General features: G+C 41.6%; 1 protein-coding gene across 4 annotated transcripts in view; it reads right to left on the minus strand.

Annotated features, from left to right (window-relative positions):
• TSNARE1 (t-SNARE domain containing 1) overlaps nucleotides 1–26,063 on the minus strand; it is a 470,695-nt gene that overhangs the window by 304,964 nt on the left and 139,668 nt on the right. For all 4 annotated transcript variants that reach the window (XM_058814748.1, XM_058814721.1, XM_058814730.1 and 1 more), the window contains 2 exons: nucleotides 9,904–9,981; nucleotides 2,343–2,412 (listed from right to left, as the gene is read on the minus strand). In XM_058814748.1, coding sequence (XP_058670731.1) covers nucleotides 2,343–2,412; nucleotides 9,904–9,981 — 148 coding nt within the window. The remainder of the gene's footprint in view (nucleotides 1–2,342; nucleotides 2,413–9,903; nucleotides 9,982–26,063) is intronic.

Genomic DNA, 26,063 nt, shown 5'->3' on the forward strand with positions numbered 1-26,063 from the left:
TCCCCTCCCTCTCTCTCTCTCTCTCTCTCTCTTTTCTCTCTCTTTCTCTATCTTTTTCTCTCCCTTAATCCCTCTATCGCATTTTGCTGTGGTCATTCAATAAATGTGCATTTGTTTTCATTATCACTGCAAATCCACTGTGCCGCGTCGGTTTTTTGCACCCTGAGATCAAATCCACAAACCATCACAAAACCCGTTCATAAGGACGGATAGTGACACAGGGCAGGATGACAGGCAGGATTGAAGGGAAGGGAGCTTCTGGTCCTCCTCAGCAGAGCACCCTGGTTCTGCTCTGTATGGAGACGCAAAAAACCAAATGGGAGAAATGGGAGATCCATTAGGCAATGGGGAGAGGGGATGAACCAGGAGACAGCTGGAGGAATTCTGGGGCTGATGGCAGGGGTAGGGTAGGGAAGCACAGTTAAAATTTTAAAAACCTGCATTTAACTATCTGGACAATTAACAATAATTCTGAGATCAAAAAATAATTAGTGCAATTAGTGCCTTATGCAACTGTTTATGTAACTGCTCAGGAAAGAGGAAAATTATCCAGGCATGCTTCTGGAGTGCTCTGAAGAGTCAAGGAATTGATTCTTTAATTAAAATTAAAAAAAAAATAGTTTAGAAGAGCAAACACAATATCTGCATGATGCAGAGTCTTTTCTGGGTTAAGGATCTCCAGCAGTTATTAAGGTGCTTCATGCTGCAAATTATTTTGTACATGTAAACATCTTTCCTGATTACATCAATCTCCACAGGCTGACTTTTTACTCTTACATCCTCTCCAATCTCCTAAATTTACTTTCAAATCTTCTGACTATTACTATTTTTAATCCTCTGGTTTGCAAAACAGGGTATATGGGAATTAGGGCAGATCTGATGCCCTGATGAAAGCAATGGATTGGAGAGAAAAGGAGAGACATTGCAAACAGGTCTGAGAGTTTATATTGCATAGAGAAGGTCAGTCAAGTCCATCAGGCAAATAAAGAAATAAACCCCAAATTCTCCTCTTTCTGCACAGACAAATCTCAGCAGGAACAGCAGCCACACACATGAAATCGGAGACATATCCCAAACAGTTGATTTTTGCCTGCAAGCTGCTTGAAGGGAGGCACCTTTAATAAACTGTGCTACATTTGGAGAAGTCATTTGAATTCTGTAATTAGCAGACATACAAGGAGAGCTAACTGTGCATGTTTGTGTGTACACAGCTCTGGAAGAGGGAGTTTAATGAACTGTGTCCCCTGCAACTGAAAATCAAGTTTCATTTTGTCAGTGCTGTGCCACGTGATGCTGTGATGCAGCTTCCAACACCATAACACACTTTTCCTCCTATAAAATATGCTCTCCCTCTTTTATTTTTTCATAGAATCATGGAATGGTTTGGGTTGGAAGGGTCCTTGAAGATCCCTTGGTTCCAATTCCCCTGCCATGGACACTTTCCACTGTCCCAGGTGGCTCCAAGCCCCCTCCAACCTGGCCTTGGGCACTGCCAGGGATGGGGCATCCACAGCTTCTCTAGGAAACCTGTGCCAGGGCCTCACCACCTTCATAGGGAAGAATTTATTCCTAATATCCAATCTACATCTACTGTCTGTCAGTTTGAAGCCATTCCTCCCTGTTCTATCACTACATGCCTGTGTCACAAGTCTCTTTTCTCTTTCCTTTTGGGTCCATGGACCTTGGCTAAGTAGAACTGGTGGGTGAAAGAAAAGGAACAAGAAAAAGCTACAGAAACATCTGTTTTGGTTTAACTCCAGCCAGCAGCTAACCTCCCACAGCTGCTCAATCACTCCTTATTTGTTGGTAGGGTGAGTGAGAAGCAGGAAAGGCCTTGACTCTGTGTAAGAACTGCTCAGCAGTAACTAAAATATCCCTGGATTATCAACACTGCTTTCATTACAAATCCAAACCACAGCCTCTCATACTGGCTACTGTGAAGAAAATTATCTCCATACCAGGCAAAACCAGCACAGTTTCCTACTCCATCTTCACTTTAAAAATAAACAACCACTGCCCCCAACAACAAAAAAGCACCAAACAACAGAAAAAATAACCCCTCCAAGAACCACAGAATGCCCTCTTTCACCGAGGGCCATCTTTTCTATGTTATCTCCACACCATTCTCTGCCACATGAAACCAGCACAAGCGAAGCTTTACACGATCAATACACATCCTACCGCCATTAATCACAAACAGGAACGAAAAGAACCAAAGCAATCCTGACAAAAAGGTGCCCAGCTATAATAAAAGGATGGAAGAAAAGGTGAGGACAGATGAGGGGAAAAAAATGAAAAAGCTGGGACAAAGAAAGATCTGCAACAATTTAAAATAAACTCACAGTCCATCCTGCAGCTCTTGAGTATCGTTTGAGGCCCCCAGGGATCGAAGACTTCTCTCCAGAGAGGTCACTGTCAACAGCACAGAAAGAAAAGATAAAGCAGCAGCACATCTTCTCAGAGAGAAAAAAATATACTGGATCTTAGTTCAGATGTTTGTCTTTTAATTTTATTTTATTTTTTTTAAATACAATTAAGTACTTGAACAAGCAAGCTATGAGAGAAAGGGGATAACATCTACCAGTGGCCACTGCCACAGAATGATAAATTGGGTCCTTTGGAAGCTTATACGATGAATCCATGTAAAACATGCCATGACATGATGGAATATGACCCCTCGTCAGGAAAACCTCAGTTCCATGGACCTTGCACAGATCTCTGACTCTTCCAGCCTTGAGGTGACACAGAATTGTGCACTGAGCATTTCCAGCTGGAAATGTGCCCCTGGTGAAGAGGCAAGAAATTGCATAATAACTGTTTATTGCTCTGAATTATAATTAAGAGGCAGAACACTGATATGTACTCTGGTATCTTCCATCTCCTCGTTCAAGATGCTTAAACTCAAAATGTTTTCTATCTTTTGGCTCAGAAAATATGGAGATGTAATTATCTCCTGTGTTTGTGCTCAACAACTTCTTGGGTTTTTTCATCAGAAGAAGAGAATACTCTAAAAGCAGCTGGAAGGTGAAAACATGGTTTGCTTTGTAATTTTCAATTACTTCAGATTTAAGAAATATCTATATATATATATATGCGTGTGTGTATAAAAAAAGCAGAAATCTAGGAATACTGTTGTCTTTTTCCATCCTTTAATTTCACTGCCTCAATTCACTTTCAAATTAACAACAGGTCACTACTTTTGGACTTAGCACAGCCAGCAAGCAAAGCACTTCATGATTTACCACAATGGAAAATGTTAAATAAATTACATTCTTGATATTTACATGTGGGATTTCTTTCAGGACATTTCCAGTTGTAAAACCCATAACCCGTTATCAGTCACGCTTCAATATTTAAGGATAGAAAGAAGAAGAGATTAAAAACATGGTTCAATTATTTCTGCAGAAATTTAAGAAATCCTCTGTTTTAATGACTCTGCAGACTTGGACTTGGCCTGTAATTTTGCAAAAGTCACTTAATGATATTTCCACTGTCAGACAAAATCCTCTCTTCTCTTTTGGGCTCTGCTGGCTTGACACCAAAAGTCACTAAACAGCATAAAAAGTAACTAATGTGCCTGAACTACATGAATATTCAAAAAAACTTTGAATACCACCACATATTTCCATCAATGCTAGTTCTCAATAACAGATTTTACTGCAGAGTTTGGAGATTCGGTAAGATAAAGCCTCAAGGAATTGTCTGTAACTGAGGTGATAATTATTTTTCTTTGCTGGAAGCACAGTGTTCTAAAGAATAAATTGGAAGTTTTCACTAATAACCATTTGCTTCTGTAGAAGGACACCACTGACCCTGCAGAGATCTCATGAATACTGTAATTCCTTCTTTCCCTCTCCACAATCCTAACAAATCAATTTCCCTTGGAATCCACATGCTGTACAGTTCAAATACAAAATTTTGCATCTACTAAAAATACTTTTTGGCCCATCAACCCTTTGGAACAAAGCAGAGTGTGGTCCTTGGAGAATGGACAGCAAGCCAAGGTAAATAAACAACTTGTGTGGACACTGAATTTGTAAGAACAAGTTAATGGCATGTGTGCAATTCCAGAACAAAACCAGCAGCTACAACCTCCATGAACCTTTCTATCCTGACCTGCAAAAATAAAGACAATTCAAAGTGAGTTTTACTGCCACTGCTTGGGAGAAGACTGGAGTGGGAAGCAGTTTTGCTCCTGAACAAAACACTTCAAGACTTCACACTCAAGCCATTTTACATCGAGGCAAACCCAGGAGCTGTCAGATTTGTTCAGCATTTTAGAAAACCTACAAAAAGGTGAAAAGAATATGAGACATGAATGCGAGAGGTGAGGAAAGCGTTTATCAGTTAGATGAGAAAGTGATCTGTGATTAAGTTCTTATCCAATAATTTTACCTAATATTCCAATTCAAACACAGCATTTAGACAACTAAATAAATGTCAGTTGTCCCAGAATTACAAGATATGCACACTGGAGGAGCCAAAGGTTACCATTTGATACACCAATTCTTATGTGGAAAACAGCAGGACTAAAACTCCAATGTGACTTTTCTAAATCTCAGGAAAGCCAAAAGAACCCTGGGCTGCATCAAAAGTGGAGTGGCCAGAAGCTCAGTGGAGGTGATTCTCCCCCTCCAATCTCTTCCCTCACTGCATCCAGCTCTGGGGCTCCCATCCAAGAAGGACAATGACCTGTTGAAGAAAATCCAGGTGGCCATGGAGATGATCACAGGGCTGGAGCAGCTCTGCTCTGAAGCCAGGCTGGGACAGCTGGGATTAATCAGAGAAGAGAAGGCTCCAGAGAGGACTTAGAGCACTTTCCAGTGCCTAAAGAGGCTCCAAGAGAACTGGAGAGGAACTCTGGGCAAGGGCATGAACTGATAGAACAAGAGGGGGAGGATTTACAGGTTCAGATTGTATATTAGGAAGAAATTCTTCCCTGTGAGGGTGGTGAGGCCCTGGCACAGGTTTTCCAGAGCAGCTGTGGATGCCCCATCTCTGGAAGTGTCCAAGGCCAGGTTGGATGGGGCTTGGAGCAACCTGGGATAGTGGAAGGTGTCCCTGCCCATGGCTGGGCGTTGGAACCAAGTGATCTTTAAGGTCCTTTCCAACCCAAACCATTCTATGATTCTACAATTAAATCTGAGCTACTCTGGGCTAAATCTAACTCGCTTCGACCAAGAATGAATTTTATCAAAATCTCTGCAGCTCCTGTTCTGGATGTGGAAAATTTCTCTCAATGTACCAGTTCTGGTCATGTGAGCAGTAATTTGACCAGAGGAGCAAAACATCAAGCTCTGCTGGAGGAATGTGTGAAGCCATTCTTAAAATAGGAATGTCGCAGACATCTTTTCATTAAAAATCCTTCCTTAAGATTTTTTCTCCTGACAAGCTGAGAGGCTTCAGGAACAAAATGTAAACAATGGTTATCTGCTGCTGTGAAATGCAACAGGTGCATCTGTGATTGGTCTCGTGTGGTTGTTTCTAATTAATGGCCAATCACAGCAGAGCTGACTCAGACAGAAAGTCTGAGACAGCTGCCTTTGTTATCATTCTTTTCTTTTCTATTCTTAGCTTAGCTAGCCTTCTGAGATGAAACCTTTCCTTCTATTCTTTAGTATAGTTTTAGTGTAATACATATCATGAAATAATAAATCAAGCCTTCTGAAACATGGAGTCAGATCTATGTCTCTTCCGTCATCCTAAGACCCCTGTAACCACCGTCACATAGGAATCTTATTTTAAAAGTCTTGTTCTTTCTATCATTAAAAGGCATGCCCAAGTGCTCCAGAATGACGCACACTCACAAGGCATCAGTGATGTTGGAGCTGCACTGATTTACCTCACAGAGAGCTTGGCTCCCAGTTGCCTGTGCCATTGCAATCCTCAGATCAATGGGGGATGAGGAACCATCCTGAGATGGCAATGGAGACTCAATCACACCTGAGGGATCCAGGAAAATCCTTTGCTCAGCCTTTAAGATCGAGGTAATGGGACTGCACATGGCACCAACCAGTTATGGGCAGTCATTAAAGAGTGAGGAGCAGGAATCAGAGAGGCAAGAGAGCCATTAGAGAGTTCAGGTTCTCAATCTGGCCAGCACAGGCCTGATTCCTCCAGGATATCCTCCACTGACCAGGAAGGATGCACCAGATCAACTCCATTTAGGAGTGTTATTTATTGTACTTATAAGATACTTACTAAGAGGCAGCTAAAAGCTGCACATGAAAAAAAAAAAAAGTGTTGATAAAAGTATAGATAAAAAATAAAGCCATAAATGAGACAAATTCAGGCAATATTTGAGCTCCTTTTTGTGTGCTGATAGGAAATCAACTACACTGAAAAATAACCCAAAACATGAACGTTGCAAAAGTCAAGGCACTATGTGACAACCTGGTCTACTGGAAGGTATCCCTGCCCATGGCAGGGGGTTGGAGCAAAATGACCTTTAAGGTCTCTTCCAACCCAAACTATTCTATGATTCAATGAACCTTCCTTATTTTCAGCAGGGACAGCCCCAAAAGATTAAGAGAAAGAAAGCAGGTGCAAAGATTAGGAAAAATCTCCCTCTACCCTTTCACACGTCCATAATAGATGGCATTAAAAAAAGTCTATAAGCTCATGACCTGGCAGGAGAGTGATCCAGTAGCATATAAACAGAACCAGCTGTCCTGGCTAAAATTTTTATTCAACAAATGAGGAAGATTTCCATTTTCATGGCAGAAAAAGGGAGCAGGAAGCATTTATGGGTGAGAATAATCACAATCAACTCAGAGCTGTAAAATCCCCCTTGGTCAGGAAGCAAGTCCTGAAGGGCCCAAGAAGAATTTAAATCACCTCAAAGGCTCAGAATTCTGTAAAAAGAATAAGGACAGCAAAGAGGGACAAAGCACACTGTGTTTATTACTTCTGCAGTGTTACTCAATAAAATTCAATGGTGCTTTAAAATCCTGGTACAAAGTTGACTCCTTGTTTCATTAAAAATAGTCATTCCCCAAAGACATAAAAGGTATTGCTGAGATTGGCCTCAACCTGGGATTTTTAGAATCTAAACAACAAAATCATAACATGGCCAGCTCCTGCCAGCTTGGAACAGCCTGGCCAGGGAAGGGGTGAATTCACAATTCCTGGGAATGCTCAAAAATAAACTGAAAAGGCACTTCCCAAGGTTTAGTGGCCTTGGTGGCATTCAAAGCTTGGACTTGGAGATTTTGGAGGTCTTTTCAGCCTTAATGATTGTATGACTCCACAAATCCATGATCTTCAGCACCCCAAAAGGGACAAGAACATTTCAGGTGCACAGTTAGATCTCCAAACACAACAGAGAACCTCAAAAACCCACAGAGCTGCAGCAAGCCAGGAAAAGGAGGGAAAGGGGAGCTGTGATAGGATTTATGCAATTTTTAGGATGTTCAGCACACCATGCCCAGCACAAAAGAAGTAACACCATTACCTGGTGAGCATCTGGAATGCAGCTGCCTGTTCCTTGCTCAGCCACAAACAATATCACTGACTTATTTTCCATGCTCCAAGCCAGAGCTTCCTGAGTTTTCTGAAGAGATTTTATGCTACAGAAAGAATAATGGGCATTCTTCCCCATTTCCTAAGCCTAAAAATTCTTTACTTAAAGTGAATTAGCTCTGCCAAATCTCAGCACCCCACTCAGCAGCCTTCTCCTGAAAATCTCTAACCACTTTTTGGGGGAAAGAATATAAAAATAAACTGAATGAAACTGATTTTGTCAGACAAAAAATAATATGGGTAGTGAACAGAGCAACAACAGTAGAGTATCTTATGGACGTTTCTTCAACCTAAAAGCACTTTAAAAGGGCATTATAGATTCATTGATTCATAGATTTTAAAAGCCAGAGAGAGAGCAATTCTGATTATCCAACCTGATTTCCTCCCATAAAATTTTGTCCCATCACTCCCACATCAAGACTGGAGACTGCAGCTGGACTAAAGTAAATCTTATAAAAAAGATATTTGAATCTTGATCTTAAATTCAAGATTCAAATATCTTATAAAAAAGATATTTGAATCTTGAATCTTGATCCTGGCAAAGCCAAATCCATCAAGCCCCCTCTACAAGCAGTTCTAATGGCTGGTTACCCCCATATAGAAGAATTGTATTTATCTAGCTTTAACTCTTATCTTCTGATGTCCTCCTATGTGAGAACAATAGATTAACGAGCCCCTTGTTATCTATGTGATATCTTTCTTCCTAGAGAGATACTTACACAGCAAGATTGAGTCCTCTTGGATGCCTCAAACAGAAATTTGGATGGCACAAATTTTAAAGTCTGATTTTCAGGCATCAAACAATTTTGGCTTTTCTCTGCACCCTCTTCATTTTTGCAAAATAGTTTTAAGTGCAAGTATTGTCATTATCTGCTTCACAGAGCACTCAGTTCAGGCAACTTTTAAGAGGAAACACATCCTCACTATCTCAAGAGGAGAAATAACAACAACAGTGGTTGTCAAACACGAATTGAAGGGGTTAAGGCAATTCCAACAAAGAATGAAAACAGAAATTGGGTTGTGGTATTTCGAAAGTGATATGCCATTCACCTTTAGGTTTTCTCAGGATAAAACTCCACTGTGGAAGGAGTTGTGTTTGAAGCACAGGGGCACATCAAGTCAGCCCTAATCTGGCCAGGTTGGTCATGAACAGCACACACAGGCTCAGGAGAAGGTTGCACAAATTCAGTCTGAGCCTTCAGTTTGGAAGCAGAAGTGCTACTACCACTCATCACTGGCATTGTCAAATTAAAACTATTGGTGCTGGAGCAGCCAAAATTTGTTCTAAAGCAGGTATTTCTGTGCTTTATGGTATGGTTGTTCACCCACCTGAAAGCCAAGTATCACAGCTGGGAGGTTCAAGCTGCCACAGTGGCCATAATCCCTTTTTTACATGGGATGTGTGTCACCAATTCAAGGGTCACCAATCCCTTCTAATCACAGAAAAATTGGTGCTTGAATTTTCCTGGGAGATGAAGCACACACAACTCATCAAAAGTGGAGACAACTACATTTTAGAAGTTTTTAATTCTTAGAACATCCCTGTTCTAAAAAGGATCTTGCTACAATGACCAGGACTGTACCCTGGAACACACTGGGGAAGAATTTCACAAATAAGGAGGCACTAAAGTCCTTTCCCTACACTTAGGTCAGGCCTCTCTGTCACCTAAGACACAAAAAGAACAGACACAGAGGCTGTCCAGATGATTCCAAAGCAATTTCCAGGTCTATTGTAAAATCAGCACTGATAATTTCAAATCCCAGTCTGACACTGGCATGTTTTAGAACTGGGGTACAATGGCATTACCTTCAACTCAGCAATTTCAGTTTACATCTGTCTGCAAGATAAATTCCTCCAGCCTAACCCACCAAAACTGGTGAGCCAGAGCTTGTTTCAAAGGAAGGAGGACTCTACATCTCTAGGAGCTGGGGAGATACCCCTGTCCAACCTAGAGAGTGAAGAACAGCAGAATTTTGGTGTTTTTCTAAGGGAGATAGATGTTTTGCAAGCTCATGTGACAGGCTCTGAACACAGCAGTGCTGCAACATATTTGAAAACAAGCCTGGCTTGTTCCACCTTTCTGAGCTCTCAGCTCTCTATTGTAACAGATGACACAATTAAAAATAGAAAAAAAAAGGATGTGGTCTCAGCAAGGATTGGAATGTATCTGTGCCTGTTGGATGGAACATATGGTGGAATATTTTTACATCTTTTAAGGAGCTGTGTGTTGGACATGTGCTGCTGCTCGTGAGATGCAGCAGCAGAAAAGCTGCATTAATATTTGCTCCCCGACAAGAGGAGCTGCCAGGGGCCGTGGCCATGCACAGGAATAATCAGCAGGACAGCACAGAAGGCACCATGAAAGCTCTCATTTTACTCACCATTGGAGTTAATTCGGAAGACATTAGCTGAAGTCTCCTGAAAAAGTTCCTGCAGCTCACTGGGATCAATCTGAGTGGCTGTGAAGAGAAAAACAGGAAAAAAATAAAGTGTTAATATTGGACACCACCAATCACTTTGAAAGGGGATGGTGCTTTGGAAAGGGATGTAGATTCCTGCTTGCTGCAGAAATTTAGCCCAGGTAGGGTGGTCTGATGCTGCTTTACACAGGGCCTGGTGGTGGAACTTGCACTGGGCAGACAAATCCAGCGCCGCCAGGGCAGTGAAGATGCTGCTGCAACACAGTGGATGCAGCCCACATGGACTGAGATGGCATTTGTAGGGATTGTCAGCAACCTGAATACAAATAATTCCATAAGTCCTCATTTACCAAGTGGGAGTATCAGAACCACGAGTGAATGAGAAGCCCCAATGCCAAGTGATGGCTACCCAGCACTTTCCAGAGCAGGAGAGCCCACAGCAGGTCCTGCCTGTGGAAAAAGCAGTGAGCAGAGGGCACCTGCTCTGTGGGGTCAAAGCTTTTGGGGCAGGAGGGAACTGGGAACTCAGTGGGATTCCTCTCCTAACCCCCAAGAGGGGTTCCTCTTCTTACCATTCCTTCCTGATAGCTCAAATGCAATGGACAATGTATCAGTGCCAGGAATTTTTACTGCTGGTGCACAGAAAAATTCTCACAACTTCATTCCCATAGTCCCCACTTAAGCAAGGTACTCAAATCTGCCCTAACAGGAGAACACAGAAGAGAGGGTTTGAATATTTTGGGGTTTCATGTTTGGTGGAAGTTGGGGTGGGGGTTTTTTTGGTTGGTTGTTTATTATTATTATTATTATTATTATTATTATTATTATTATTATTATTATTATTGCTGTTTTGGGGCTTTTTGTTTGGTTGGTTTTGAGGTTTTTGTTGTTGTTGTTATTTTGTTGTTTTGTTTTTTTATTTTTTATATAGGATTTTTTTGGTTCTTTTCTGGTTTGCTTTGGTTTTTCAGCTGCATTTCCCAACTTTAAAATCCCTGAAACTGTCCCCAGCTTCTCCACATTTTCATCACCCCCAGAGAAAGAGTCATGTGATGGTGGACTGAGCTATGCTAGAGAATCACAGAATATTTTGGGTTGGAAGAGACCTTGAAGGTCATCCAGTTCCATCCCCTGCCATGGGCAGTGACACTTTTCACTATTCCAGGATTCTCCAAACCCCATCCAACCTGACCTTGGACACTTCCAGGGATGGAGCATCCACAGCTTCTCTGGGCAACCTGTGCCAGGACTTCCAGACCCTCAAAGGGAAGAATTTCTTCCCAATATCCAACCTAAATCCACCTTCCTTCACCTTAAAATCATTAATTATGGCTGTATTAAGTCCATCTCAGAGTAAGGATACAACACACAAATAAGCTGTAACTAGGCATTTCAATTTTGATTGATCACAGTCACCAGAGAAACACTCATTTGTAATGATGTCTTTGTCACCAGTTTTACGTCAGCAGCTTTCCAGATTTTTTTTTTTTATTCTGTCCCTCCCACCTGTGTCAGCTTTTGTGGCGTTCCCAGAAACTTTGGTCACATCCTGAAGCATCCCAGGGCTTGTCCACCCAACAGAGTCCAACAGCCCCTGTTATCCCCCAGCTGCTCCTCTGAGGCGAAGCATCTCAGGCTCAAACAGGAGCTGAGATTCATTTATTTAAGTCAGCAGACTGGAATTCTGATTTACTCTGCATCCCTTCACCAAATTTCCCTAAGCTGCTAAAGCACCACACGCCCAACCTGCACGTGCCAGAGCAGAAAGACAACGATGGAGCAAGGCAAAAATGAAGAAAATTAGGCGAAAGGAGAAGCCTGCTGGGTGCACAGCTCAGGTTAGGGCTGAGGATGCATCTCCCAGTGCTGGAGGAGCAGCTGCACATCCAGAGAGCAGAATTTCCACTGTTCCTCGCACTCACAGAGATGGCTCAGCCCCGTAACAGCTGTAAATAAAGTCATGGATCAGCCTGTCAGCATGACACAAATCCAGGGTATTAAATGCAGTTTAATCCAAATGCACAGGGCCTCATTGCTGGAGATTTTCCCACTCTTCTCTTCCTGCAATTTCTCCTAAATCAGCTGTCCCAAACACTCCTTTCCTTTGTTCTATTGTGATGGTGTTCACAGGGGTCTCAGGATGAGGGAAGAGACAAGGATCTGACTCCACGTTTCAGAAGGCTTGATCTACTATTTTATGATATATATTATATTAAAACTATACTAAAAGAATAGAAGAAAGCATTTAATCAGAAAGCTAGCTAAGAATAGAAAAGGAAAGAATGAATAACAAAGGTTTGTGTCTCAGACAGAGTCCGAGCCAGCTGACTGTGATTGGCCATAAATTAGAAACAACTCTATGAGACCAATCACAGATGCACCTGTTGCATTCCACAGCAGCAGATAATCATTGTTTACATTTTGTTCCTGAGGTCTCTCAGCTTCTCAAGAGAAAAAATCCTAAGGAAAGGATTTTTCATAAAATGTGTCTGTGACAGTTCTATAGAGGAGGCTGCAGAACAGCAGAAATTATTGTGGTCTCCCCTGTCCCCCAGGAATTTCATTTGTTAGTAACAAAGTCCATCTCTCATTAAATCACTGGTGAAAAAGCAGCACAGGAAAAGATTTTTAGGTCTTTACAGACTGTGATTACCCCCATTTTAGGAGTTTTTTATTGGATTTTTAAGGTGCTAACATGTTCCAGAGAAAACTGGTCTGCACATTTTGGGATAGAACTCATTTTGGATCGGTGTTTTTTGTTTTTTTTTTAACTTCTTTTTTTATTCTTTCCTTAGAAACACTAAATTTTCCTCAAAAGATTTTTATCCTGGCCCAGTGATCCTGAATCTACATGCACTGAGGTACTGAGCAAAGCCCCAGATGAACCATGAAGCAACCAAACCAAGGGCTGGGGTTTTTTTCTATTTTTAATTGTGCCATCTCAGTTGGAATCCCCCAGCTGGGAACAGCTGGGAATTAAATCCCCAAATAATCCAGGCTGCAGAATGCAGTGTGCTCCCACCTGGGGACACTCCTGTCCAGCCTCCAGCAGGTGCCTCTGGAGTCATTTCAAATGCCAGAGTCACACCAGGAGTCAACATGAAATTTCCCAAATGTTGCAAGAAAGCACCAATTTCACTGAGAAGAAAATGCAGAGCAACACTGAGAGCCCAGAGTTGTTCCATGAAGTTAAAAACTACCAAAGAATTCAGGTGCTAATTTGGGAGGGTGAGATTTATTTCTATTTATTGGTGCGAGACCAGTTTTCTCACCCTGTGCCTCAATTCCCTAATGGGAAAGAGACAATGCATGTGGATCACACTCTGAAATCATGGAAATAATTAATTTTTTAAGCCTCCATGTATTCATTGTAGTCAAAATTATATAAATGGAAAAGGACTGTGAGCTTACAAACTCCTCCTCAAAGGCCTCTCAGTCCACACCTATCCAACAGCACAATCACTCTCACATCAAAAAAATGCAAATTAAACCAAAAAAAAACCCCAACCAACAAAACAAATTAAACTTTTGTCCAAAATTTCCAAACAATTGCTTTGAAAATGCAATTCAAGGAGAATGTTGTTTTGTTTTTTTTTCTGAGAAAATTGCACTGTATCTGGCTTGCAGTTTCCTGCCCCTAGACTTTTTATTTCATGTCACAGCATGCTGCCAGTTCTGGCTTTTATTTCGTTTTTATTTTGCAAAAGAAAAGAAAATAGTAACAAGGAAAGCTGTTTTAACTACTCCAATTTCAAGCTCCAACACATCAAGCCGAGATGTTGCAACTATTCATGGAGGATGCAGCAGCTCAAGCAGACAAACAGAACAATTTAAAAACAGCAGCAGAAAGCAAAGCAAAACTGCCTCTGTGCTACCAAGCCAAGGAAGAAAAACCAAGACTGAGAAGTAAAGTGGATGTGAAGTCTGATAAAAAATTACCCATCTTTGATTACATCAAGTGAATGCTTAAACATTATGATTCCCCAAGAAGGATTAGGAGGTTTCTGATATGCAATAAGTGATGTTATGCATTAAATGCATGTCCTGACACTAACAGAGTTCAGGGACTCAGCTGGGAAAATGACTTTTATTTGCACTGGGATTCCTCAAGGCTGTGAAGGCTTTACAGTGGATGAGTCACAGAATCCCAGATGCAAATGGTTTCTCCTTTACTGCCTTAAATGGACATTTAAATGGACATTCCAAAAAAAAAAAAAAAAAAAATTGTACTGTTTCCATTTATTTTTCCAGGAAAATCACCTTGGATCCCAGGACAGCCCAACTTCCTCTGCTATCAGTTCAACCTCCTCCTTGCCTAGCATATACTGATTTCCTGCTATATTCATTGCTGTTATATTTATTTTTATTTATAGAAATCACAGAATGTTTGGGGTTAGAAGGGACCCTAAATATCATCTGGTCCTGCCACCATGGGCAGGGACAATTTCCACCAGACCAGGTCCCTCAAAATCTCATCAACCAACTCCTAAAGCAGCAGCAAACAATGGCATTTCTGATATTTGCCTATTTAATTATTTGTTTCTTTGCCTGAAAAGATCCACAGGCACCCAGGTAGGTGCAACAGATGGAAAAAAAGGGTTTTTCATAGTATCTGTTCTGACAAAGCAAAATATGTCAGTGCACACTCTGCAGCTGTGGGTGGGACCTTGAGGAAATTTGTGACTTGGGTGTGGAGTTTTAGCTCAGAAATTGCAAAAATCTGGACAAAAATCTGTGAAGCTGCAGCAAGTTCAAATCCAGCCATGCAGCATCACCTCACACCCATCTGGTGGGCAGGGCTGGCCTCTCAGACCTCTGTGTCACCAGTGACACTCTGGATCAATGCAAAAAAGGAGAAAAAGAAAAAAAGGAAAGAAAAAGGAAACTGAATCATGGAATCAGTTAGGTTGGAAAAAACCTTTGAATCCAACCATTAACCAAGCATCACCACTGAACTGTGTGCCTTGAGAGTCACTTCTACACATCTTTGAAATATCTCCAGGGATTTTGACTCAGTCACTTCCCCTGACACCCTGTTCCCATGACTGATGACCCTTTCATTGAAGAAATTGTTCCTAATGTCCAATACAAACCTCACCCTGTGAATCTTGAGGCCATTTCCTCTTTTTCTACCATTTCCTACTTGGGGAAGTGACAGACCCCAGCCTGGCTGCAATGTCCCTTCAGGGAATTGTGAGGAGTGGTTGAGAAGCTTAAAAATCCAGGCAAGCCTTACACATGATTTTTGCAACCACTGTTTCAGAGAACATTCAGAGTGCATCACTTTCCACGATTCAGAGCAATTATAATCTTTAATTCATCACAATTTTGTCTACAGGAGACAACTCTGGGTGAGGAATGGACAGTGGAGGGATGTGGTGTCTGTGCTTGGAGCAAAATAGAACCCAAGGACAAAAATAGACCCAAGCACCACCAGCAGCAGCTTTGGTAGGGAAGGAGAAATCCCAGCAGGAATTTATTTCAGTTCCTCTTTAGGACAAGCCAAATACGATGCCTGACCAGGCTTATAAGGTCCTGTCTGGAGTGAGCTGGATAAAATTAATATAAAATTAATGTAAAAGGGAATTGCTGGAGGTCCAGGACAGCACTCATGGCAAAGGAACCTACAGGAACATCCTTCACTTAATGTTAATGAAAAGCACCCGTGTTTGCCACGTTAATCTTCCTTTCCTATTAATTATTTCACACTAATTTGGAGCTCCTAATGGCTTTTCTGCAGCCAGGTGAAGTCAATTCCCTCCCTGAACTCAATTTGGCAGCAAACTCAAAATAACCTATAAGTTGCAAAGAAGAAGCTGCTGTAATTAAAGTAACTCAGGTAAAATGGGGGAAAAAAGGAAAAACAGGACAAGAATTTGATATTTCTACTTACAATACCTAATGTGGCTGTAGCAAAGCAACTCAGCACCCCAAACTGCCATGGATTTATCACCAAAGCACCACCAAGAATTATATCTATGGTCTGGTAAAGAAAGTCACAGATTTCCTGCATCTCCTCTCCTTTGAAAGCTTTAACTGAGGTTACAGAAACTCCCACAGAAAATTACTTGGTCTCCAAACTCCTCTTTTGTGCCATGAAACACCTATAAGGAGTGAAAAAAAGCAGGCAGGAAGCAACCTGCTCACTCTGATTTCAAACCATCCACCCCAAATCCTGAATTTACCTCCAGCAGTGTGGGTTCAGCCCCATCACACCCAGTCCTGTGGATTAACCCTTTCACAGCTGAGCTGAGTGGATGAGTCTCACCCATCCAGCATCTTGTTCCTCCTCCAGGACCACTCAAGCCATTGCAAAGCTTCGATTCCCCCCTTTTCATACCATTATCCAAGAGAATAATTCCTCATTGAGGACTGAGATCCACAATGAGAGCCATGAAATGAACTCCAGGGAGAAGAAAAGATTGATTTTTGGCTGCTGGCCAGAGAGGAAAAGAGATTTGCTCTGGAGAAAAAATGTGGTAAATTCATGTCAATTCAACAAGAGTTGGCATTAAAGTGAAAAGGTGGAAGAAGGTGAAGGAGGCCAAAGACAAGAATCAGTAAAGAGAAAGGAGCAGATTGTCATGTAAGGAAAAAAATGCAAAAGGCAAGAAGTGATGGGGACACAGACACCTGCACCCACCCCAGACCTTTCAGCCCTTTAGTCCCCAATACTAAAAAGCTTCCCAGGGTGTTCCTCCCTGTGGATTCTCTGGTGTCTGATCCCACGTTCCACACAGCCCTTGGTTTCTTCCACTCCCAGAACATTGTTTTGGTCTTCCATTGCCTTCCCCTTTTATATAAACCACAGGAACCTTGATTCTCCTCATCACCTCTGCTCTCCTGTTGACACTGGTCAGAAAATGCTTCAACAAACACCAGGACAGAAAGGATTAGCCAAGGATGTGTTTGAACAAAGTTATTTTCCTCAAAACATTGAGCTTAAAATAGAAAAGGAAATGGAAGAGAATGAAAGAATCATGTGTACTGTGAAGTTGCTCCTGGCGTGCAAGCTTGGGAGGTTTTTATTTCCTGCTGATGAAATTTGAGTGAAATAAGTGATAAAGGGAAATGTAAGCAAAAATCACACTCGTCAGGCAATGTGATTTTCATCAGTGCTGTAAAATGTGAGGCTGCTTCACATGGAAAAGCTCTGAGGCCTTTGCTACAGCTTTGTCCAAAAGGGCCTGGGTCTCCTCAGCACGGCCACAGCACAAAGAGGGGGAACATTTGGAATTACAAGTGTGAAAATTGGGATCAATCTGGTGTTTGCACCAATCCTCCCTCAACGCCCTCCTCACACAGCAGGGTCAGTGTGTTCAAGAACTCAATTCCCCACGGGTTAACTCAAGGTCTGTTTGCATTAACACTTATAAACTCCTATTCTCTTTTTTTTTAACTTTTTTAAATAATCTTCCCAATTTGTCCAAGTTCTCCTGAATGTACAAAATACATTTTTCTTGGTTTTAGAAATGAAGTTTTACCTGAAGGCAAAATTCTTCTCAGCTGGAACAAAAGGTTTCATCCTACCCATCTAAAAGGGAGAGGTGTTAGGTAGTGAAGTACCTGCCTACTTCTCCTCTCCCTAAGGGAAAACCAATAATCAGAATTGATTGAGTTGGAAGAGACCTACAAGGACCATTGAAGTCCAACTCCTGGACCTGAACAGGACAATCCCAAAATTACATCATATGTCGGAAAGCATTGTCCAAAAGCTTCTTTGCCTCAGACAGGCTTGGTACTGTCCTTGTGCCCAACCACCCTCTGGGTGAAGAAACTTTTCCTAATATCCAATAAACCTCCCCTGACATGATTTCAGACCATTCCCTCAGGTCCTGTCAGTGGTCACCAGAGAGGAGAGATCAGTGCCTGCCCTTCCATTTCAAGGACATTGTTCCCACCTCACTTCCCCACCAGATAATACTCCCAGAAAAAATTACAGAGAAAATGAAAGTAAAACCAACCCATCTGCTTTCACTGAATAGATTTTTTTTTTCTTTAAGAGTTCTACCACAGCTACAGCAATTTGGCCAGAGGAGACAGAAGTTTCATAATCTCTAAGCCAAATTAAGTTCAGGGCCTAAATTCCACAAGTGGATAAAGCCAAGGAGGCAAAGAAGGCAGGGAGAATCATTTCATGTTGGTAAGGATCCTGCCTAGGGTCTCATTTTTGTCTTGGGTTCTCCGAAACAGTTTAAATACCTAAACCTTATCCAAACCTCTAAATTTACACTAATTAACACATTTCCAGAGAAATAAGTGCAGTGTCCCCATAACCAATGCTCCTGGTAGAGCTTGCAAGTTTGAACTGGAGCTCAGCACGGTTCTTTCTAGGAAAAGCCTAGAAAATATAATATAAGAGAAGCCTTGAATACAGAGACAATACACATTTCTGAGAGAAATAATAAATACATTGCCAATGCCTAGGGAAGTCTAGGAAGCTAAGGAAAAGGGCTATTCAGGAAAAAGTTTCCCATGTAATTAAGGCTAGGGAAGTGGGACCAAAACTCGGCAGCTTGGCAAGTGTCTGTGCCCTTGGTGGCACAGCAGGCACTGCAAGGGACACTCCAGCCATGGAGAATTATCCCTTATGGAATTCCAGAAGGTAAAGGGTGAGAATTAATTAGCAGTAAAAGTCAACTTCAGAAATTAAAGAAGATACAGGATTTAGAAAGTCTGTCCTGCACAACCTGGCTGAGGAAAAAGGCTACACAATTACTGCACTCTCATTTAAATCAGCGAATAGATGATTTTTGTCCTAAACCACTTAGAAGGAGCACTAAACCCAGAAGTGCTTTGCCTAATTCCCATCTCCACCATGAGGGAAACAGCCCCATGCTATTCCAAACACAGCACCAAGTCCTCTGCCACAAAAATACAAACCTCTGTGTACCCAAGAGCTGGTTCAAAGAGAAAAGGAAACATTAGGAAATGTTAGAGATCCATGAGGCACTGGCATAAGTTGCCAGGAGAAGTTGTGGATGGGTCAGCCATGGAAGTGTTCAAGGAAAAGCTGAATGGGACCCTGAGCAACCTGTTGTAGTGGAAGGTGAGTTGGAACAAGATGATTTTGAATGTCCCATCCAACCCAAATGATTCTATGGTTCTATGATTAATTATCTTTTCACAGTGCAATCAAGATTCAGTCAGATTTGCTTTGTATTATTTCTGGTTAAGATGTTTTTGTTCACTTTGGTTTCCTTCTTTAGCAAATATGCAAATAACAAACTGCTGAAGAAGAAAGGAAAAGACTCTCCAGTGAATAGCACCTCACCTGGTGTGTCCAGGACAGCACAGACAGTGCCAGAGTCCCAGCTCAGGTACGAGTGTGGCCAAAGAAATCTGAAATTGTGCTAAAATCATAGAAATCATAGAAGGGTTTGGGTTGGAAGGGACCTTCAAGATCATCCAGTTCCAACGCCCTGCCAGGGCTGGAGAAATGTGTCAACAAGTCATTGTTCAGCTTTGCCAAACCTTTGGATCCATGTCTCTGAGGGTGCATCTCCAACTTTCTCACAGCAGCCACAAACAGCCTCCCAAACCCACCCACGTGCTACTGAGGGGAATAAAGAGAAATATCCAAACTGTTCCTAGAGCCAGCCCTGAGACAAACACTGTGCCAGACCATGCCCTGACTCTTGGTTATGTGGAGAGGCTCCTCCTTGGGGACATCACACATTCCATGAGCCCAGAGTGAGCAATCAGCATCCCTGCCCAAATTCCCTCCAGTTCTGGAGGAGGATTTTGCAAGTAAATGGCAAATCCATGACCAAAATCCTGGAAAATCAGAAGGCACAGTCTTGACAAGGTGCAGAGAACTCCCAGAGAGGATCAGAAAGAGCACAAGAAAAAGCTGTTGGCACAAGGTGTCACTCAGAAGATGAGCTGCACTCCATTGTAAAAGCAAACTGCTGGATAAAGCAGACATGCTGCTTCCAACTCATGATGGGGAGGAAAACACTCAACAAAACTCAAACAAAACTTCCAACCAAACAACAAACTTTGCTACATTACTACCCTAACGGTTTATTTCAATTTATTATTAACAAGTTCCATGCTTTTGAAAAAACACTAGAAATATATCAGATATTTTTCCCAGCAGAAAGTGACAGTTTGTGCTCCTCACTCTTTTCTTCCCAAGCTTGTTAAAGATGCCAGACAGCAACATCAGCCTTCAGTACAAAACCTGACATTCCCTACATCTGCATTAATGCTGCCAGAGAAATCTGTTCTCATCCTATGCTCCTGCTTAGGCAGCACGGAACAAAAACTAAACTGTTGATTTAGTGGAAGGAAATGTCAAAGACTCACGAGGCTGTTACTAAAATAAAGAGCCCATCACTTCATGGGGGCAGCACAATGGCTAAAAGTGACTTGAAGGTCAGGCAAGGTTGGCAGCCCATGGGGAGGGAGCTGGTGGGATCCTCAGCCCTGTTCCACCTGCTCAAAACCTCCTAAAATGAACAAAATAATTCAGAGAACTCACACTTTCACCACGGGAATCCACACAGGCTGCAGTGCTCTTCTCCAGATGGGACAATTAGGGGAAAAGTTGATTTTCTGTGATGGTTAAATGCAAAATAGACTTCGGATTTTAAGCAAAATTTTATGGAGGATAAATGCAGAGCAGAGCTAGGTAGTGAATTTAGAAGCTGCTAATTTTGGCAGTGTGGAAATTTTGGTTTTGGTTGGACAGTTTTACAATTAAGAGTTTTTTCTCCATTTTTAAGCAGTGGGGAGACAAACTTTAAAAGATTTTGCATAATTCTGATGTCTTACCAAGGTGCAGTTAAGTCCCTTCTAAATGAAAAAAATCACTTTGTTGTTGGTATTGTTTTTTAGTATTATTTTTGCTGGTAGTGGATTAGGATATAGTTAAAAGGACAATTCATTTTTGATTGAAATAAATCAATGTACTAGAAAATAGCAATTAATTTTTGAAATATCCCTATCAAACCCTATTGCTTCTTGCTTTTCAAGATGGAAAGTCTAATCATGTTCCCTCCTTCATGCTCCAAAGCAGTGGCAAAAGCAAGCATTAAGGCAGTGTCTGCCTGAATTTTTGAAAAGAATACCTAAGTCATTAAAAAAAACCAAAAAATGCAATTTAAGGTATTTGACAGTTTGTTTCATTTTTTAATATTGATGCTGTATGAGGATATAAATCAAACCTGAGTGAAAGCAAGTTTTGTTTGTACTGCCATGTTCCTGGGATAGTCTGCAGTCCTGTGTTAATGCAAACACAAACAACAGCACCAACAGCATGAGAAAATGTAAAGGAATTGACTGGAAAAGCAAAGTGGAAATGATTAATCTTACACTTGCTGCCCGAGCTGTTGGGAGTGTAATGTGAAAACAGCCAGCAAAAAAGATGAAGAATCCAAATATTTTTGAAATGTCGTTATTTAAAAATTTATTGGTGATATAAATCACAAAATACTCTTTTTATTTTTAAACTGGCACTTAATCAGCCTCTCTTCTGGTCTTATTAATGAACTCAGCACTAATTGCCTTAGAAAATATCTTTTTAAAGATTCAGGCTATTAATGACAAGATGGAGATGATTTTTTTCCCTGATTAAGTCCATGTGATGCAAGTGAGTGGTAGCAGAAAAAAAAAAAACATCCCTATGAACAAAAGAGAGAAACCCAATAAAATATTACCTTGCCATGACCTTCCAGATGAACAAACACATCCCATTGGGATGGACACTGTGAATGCTCCATCCATAGAAGTGTCCAAGGCCAGGTTGGATGGCGCTTGGAGTAGCTTGGGACAGTGGAAGGTGTCCCTGTCCATTGCGGGGTTTGGAATTGGATGATTTAAGTTCCTTTCCAACCCAAACCATTCCATGATCCAGCTAAATGGATATTTCTACACAGTGGAAGGTGTCCCTGTCCATGGCAGGGTTTGGAATTGGGTGATTTAAGCTCCTTTCCAACCCAAACCATTCCATGTTCCAGCTAAATTGATATTTCTACACTCCCTGTAAATATGATGCTGGACCCTCAAGTTTGTTCCAGAGTCAACACTTGTTGCAGCACAAAGCTGTAGAATTTCAAGTGCAGAAAATGCCTTTTCTTCCCATTTTCTTTTTCTTCATAACTTTCTTCATAACTCAAATTCAAGCCATTTCAAGGACACACAAGAAAAATTGCTCCCACAGTAAGTAAAACCAAAAATCTCAGAGAGACCTTGCAGAGTAATTGAGACCTGCATGAAGAGTTTTCACAAACTAAAAGCCCTGGAGAGATGGAGTGAGATCGAGGATGACAGGACAGCAGAAATTGCTGAAACAGAGACAAAGTGGATGCAATGGAAAGTAGCAATGGAGCAGTGCAACAGCTGGCATCCATCGATGGGAAAAAGAGGTTGTGCATGGGTAATGTTGTAAATGCTGGAGTAGATTTCCTCACAAAAAGTTCCAACTGATGCAGCCTCCTCTTCTGGAGAGCTTCAACTCTCCATCAAAGAAAAGAACGGAGGAAGGTAATTTATTAGACTTTAAAAAAAAAAAGAAAAATGTTAATACACCCCTTGCCATTTATTGGGAATCTTTATCATGTTTAAATAAGAAAACCATACTGCTAATTCATGCATCATACTTTATATACCTTCTCAGCATTACTGAATAGAGGAAGGAAAATTACTCTTGTTTGCTTAAGATTAACCATAATAGAAACCATCTGGCTCCAAGAATCAGCTCTTTTGGAAGAAATCATAAAACCTATACAGGGTTTTATAATCCATATGTACCAGAGCCCATACGTCGTTCAGGAAGATGAAGTGCCATCTGCTAGAGCTTCTGGAAGTCTCCTGGGCTTGTTTCTGTGGGACATTTGATGTGGATCTGGCCACCCACAGCTTATGGAATCTGCAGCTGGTCAGCAGAGGTTGTAGCAGTGGCCATAGGATGTTTCTTGTTACACAATTATTGCTGTAGTTATTCCCTGGAAAGGAAGGACTGGCACAGGAGGCACCAGCTCAGCTGCCTCTCCCTGGGATTCACATGGATCAAATTTTGATTTCTCAGACCCTGAGCCCTTTTATTGTTCCTTACAGTGAAATGGTCAATGTGGGGAAACATTTCACAGGATTAGTAATTTTTTTTTTTACACATTCACTCAGGAAGAGTGTGTCCCCATGTACCAAGGGAGGAGTAGAGGAGAGCATCCTCTTACTGCCGTGTATTGCATAGAAAAAAACATTACTTTGCTGTTCCACAGATTATTTCAGCTATAAACATTGAGTTGTAGAATGGTTTGGGTTGGAGGAGATGATAAAAATCCTCTTCTCCCAACCTCTTGCCATAGGCAGGGACACCTGTCACTATCCCAGGTTGCTCCAAGTCCTGTCCAGCCTGGTCCTGGACATTTCCAGGGTTGGGGCAGCCACAGCTGCTCTGGGAAACCTGTGCCAGTGCCTCATCATCCTCACAGTAAAGAATTTCTTACACATATCTAATCTAAATCCATTCTCCCTTGTCCTCTACACACCCTTATAAGAAGTAATATCACAGACCTGTTACTGTACAAGGAAACCTCTTACTCAGCACAGCAACACAGCCCTAAAAGGACAGAGCTAAAAAATAAAATTCAGGTAAAAGAGAAGTTCATTAGAAGTTGTGCAAAGTTACAGAGGAAATGGAGTTTCTCCATGTATGATGTGATTTGGACAATGAGCTTTATGCCCACACTTGCACACAAAAGAAAAGGACTATATGGGAGTTACCATTAATTTGACATTATTAAAGTGTCCTCTGCACCTTTGTAAAGCAAAAATATCCCTTCCTCATGGGTAAACCAGCAGCATTTACACTGCACTGGGGCTCAGCCCCATGTTCAGGAGGACTGATCCATCCTCAGGGTCAACTGTGCCTTCAGCTTCAAGACAAAAAGTGGCTTTTTTGCTGTTTAATTCAGCAGAACTTTGCTCTGTTCCTCATTCTCAGCAGGAGTCATTAAATATCTGCAGACCAGATTTTGCTCTCCATCTTAATTGAAAAGACTCTATTATATACTTGAATACAGACTTTCTCCCTTTCTTTCAAAATAAAACTGAGACGTGGCTTGAAGTATTTGCCTAAAAAAAAAAAAAAAAAAAAAAAAAAAACAAATTCCACAGCACAGTGATACTGATGAGTATGAGAAAGTGGAAGTGACAGGAAACTGATGAAGAAAAGGCTGAGTTAAATTTTTTAAACAACTGGTTTATTAGCTGAAGCATTCTGGTTTAGATCAACAGATACAAATGCCAAACCCAGTAAGCTGGTTTCAGCTGAAAGACTTTTTCCTTCCTCCCTTTACCATCGTTGAAGCAGCCCCTTGCAAGCTTTCAAAGGGAAATGTTTTGACATTCTGAACTGAAATACCGTGTTTTCAAAATTTGCCCATATTAAAAAAAAATGAAATAGCAAGAAAATTAGAAAAAAGAGGCTTTCCCCCAAATATTTGTGTTAGTGCAACTCTCCTTTATTTTTTTTTTTTCATTTGCAGATAAGTTCTAAACATAATTGGCAGCTGAGGTCAAGGAAAACCCTTCCCCACACCTATTCCTATCAAATGCCCATAAAAGGGTTAACACCTGATTTCCAGCACACCTACAACCATTCCCTTCTGTGCACACCTCTATAAACAGTACATGTGAACATGTGAGCAGGGTGTGGCCAGCAATGACTCTCTGGATTTTTGTCAGTGTTGGGATTGCAATAAGAAAATTCAATGTTCCAGCAGAAGGAACAGGGCTGCTGCCAAATCCCTGCTCCACCAGCTTCCCTTCTGCTGGTTTTGCATCCACCAGCATTAAATGGTGGGGACAAAAGGTGGGGACAGCCTCTGGTTGGGACAGGGGACTCATTCACCCATGAGCCAATACAGGCCACCTAATGGGGAGCTGTCCTGGATGTGAGTCTGGGGATATCCCATCCCTGGAAGTTGTGGGTGTCTCATCCATCCCTGGAAGTGTTCACAGACAGCTGGATGGGGCTCTGAGAAACCTGGTCTAGTGGAAGGAGTCCCTGACAAAGACAGAGAACTGGAATCAGACAATCTTTAAAGTTTCTTCAAATCCAACCTATTTTATTTGTCCTTTTACCTCTTTTTGCCTTCTTTTCCTTTTCTTCATTCCCTCAGCCTCTCACTCGCTTTTCCCACCCACCACTTTTGAAGTCAGCAGCAGCTGCTGCCATGCAGAGCTCACAAAGCAGCTCAGGGAGACTGAGATGTGTCACATTCCTCCCTGGGAAAAATCCCTTCCCTGCTGCTTCTTAGGAAGAGAAGGTTGAAACAAAGGGATGCCCAAAACTGCCTCCATCTCTGTTGCCAGGATGGGGCATCCCCAGGGCCTGTGTTCATCTACAGCAAATTTCAGCCCATCCATATCACCGGCTGGGGGCTATTTACAGATCACAAACGGGACAGGTCTGCTGTGGAATGTGCCTTGAGCTGTTTTATTTTTCAGCATCACTCTCATTCCATGGTTATGACAATGGGAAGGAGCCATCAGCTCACATCCCAGGCAGCAGACCAATAACTTAATGTTACAACGTACTTTATAAGTTTTTTGACCAATCACACAAAGCAAAAGCACATTGACAGTAGTTCTATTCAACCACTATAAGCACTCGTACCTTTGGTTAAAATAATGCTTGCTTATTTCAAACACAATACCTGCTTGTAAGCCTTAAAGCACCATGCAGAGAGCCCCATTATTAAGCTTTAACCTTCCTAATATCTTGCTAGATAAACTTTTCTGTAGCTTAGTGAGTTATTCTAGACAAGCATTAATACACAGACTATTCTTCTATTTGTCCTTGCTTTTCTACAGTTTTAATAATTTTTCAGCTGACCTATCTCATGGCTGCTGCTTAGCTCTAATCACAGTTCTGCTGTCTCTGAGGCCTGCCTTTTGCAGCTTTCCCAAAACCCTCTGATTTTGTAGATGCCCACACATCCATTCTGGTCAGGCTTGAGCAGAGATCTTGGAATTTATAAACTCCAGAGGTTTTTTCCAACCTTCCCTCATTCTACAGCTCCTCAACAAATCATTCCTCTTCTTCCTTATAATAAACAGTGATGAAGATCCAAGGAGCAGGAGTGCTATGATTTTCTAGTCAAAGGTTG

This window comes from Ammospiza caudacuta, chromosome 1 (assembly GCF_027887145.1).
Source record: "Ammospiza caudacuta isolate bAmmCau1 chromosome 1, bAmmCau1.pri, whole genome shotgun sequence".
Taxonomy (NCBI): Eukaryota; Metazoa; Chordata; class Aves; order Passeriformes; family Passerellidae; genus Ammospiza; species Ammospiza caudacuta.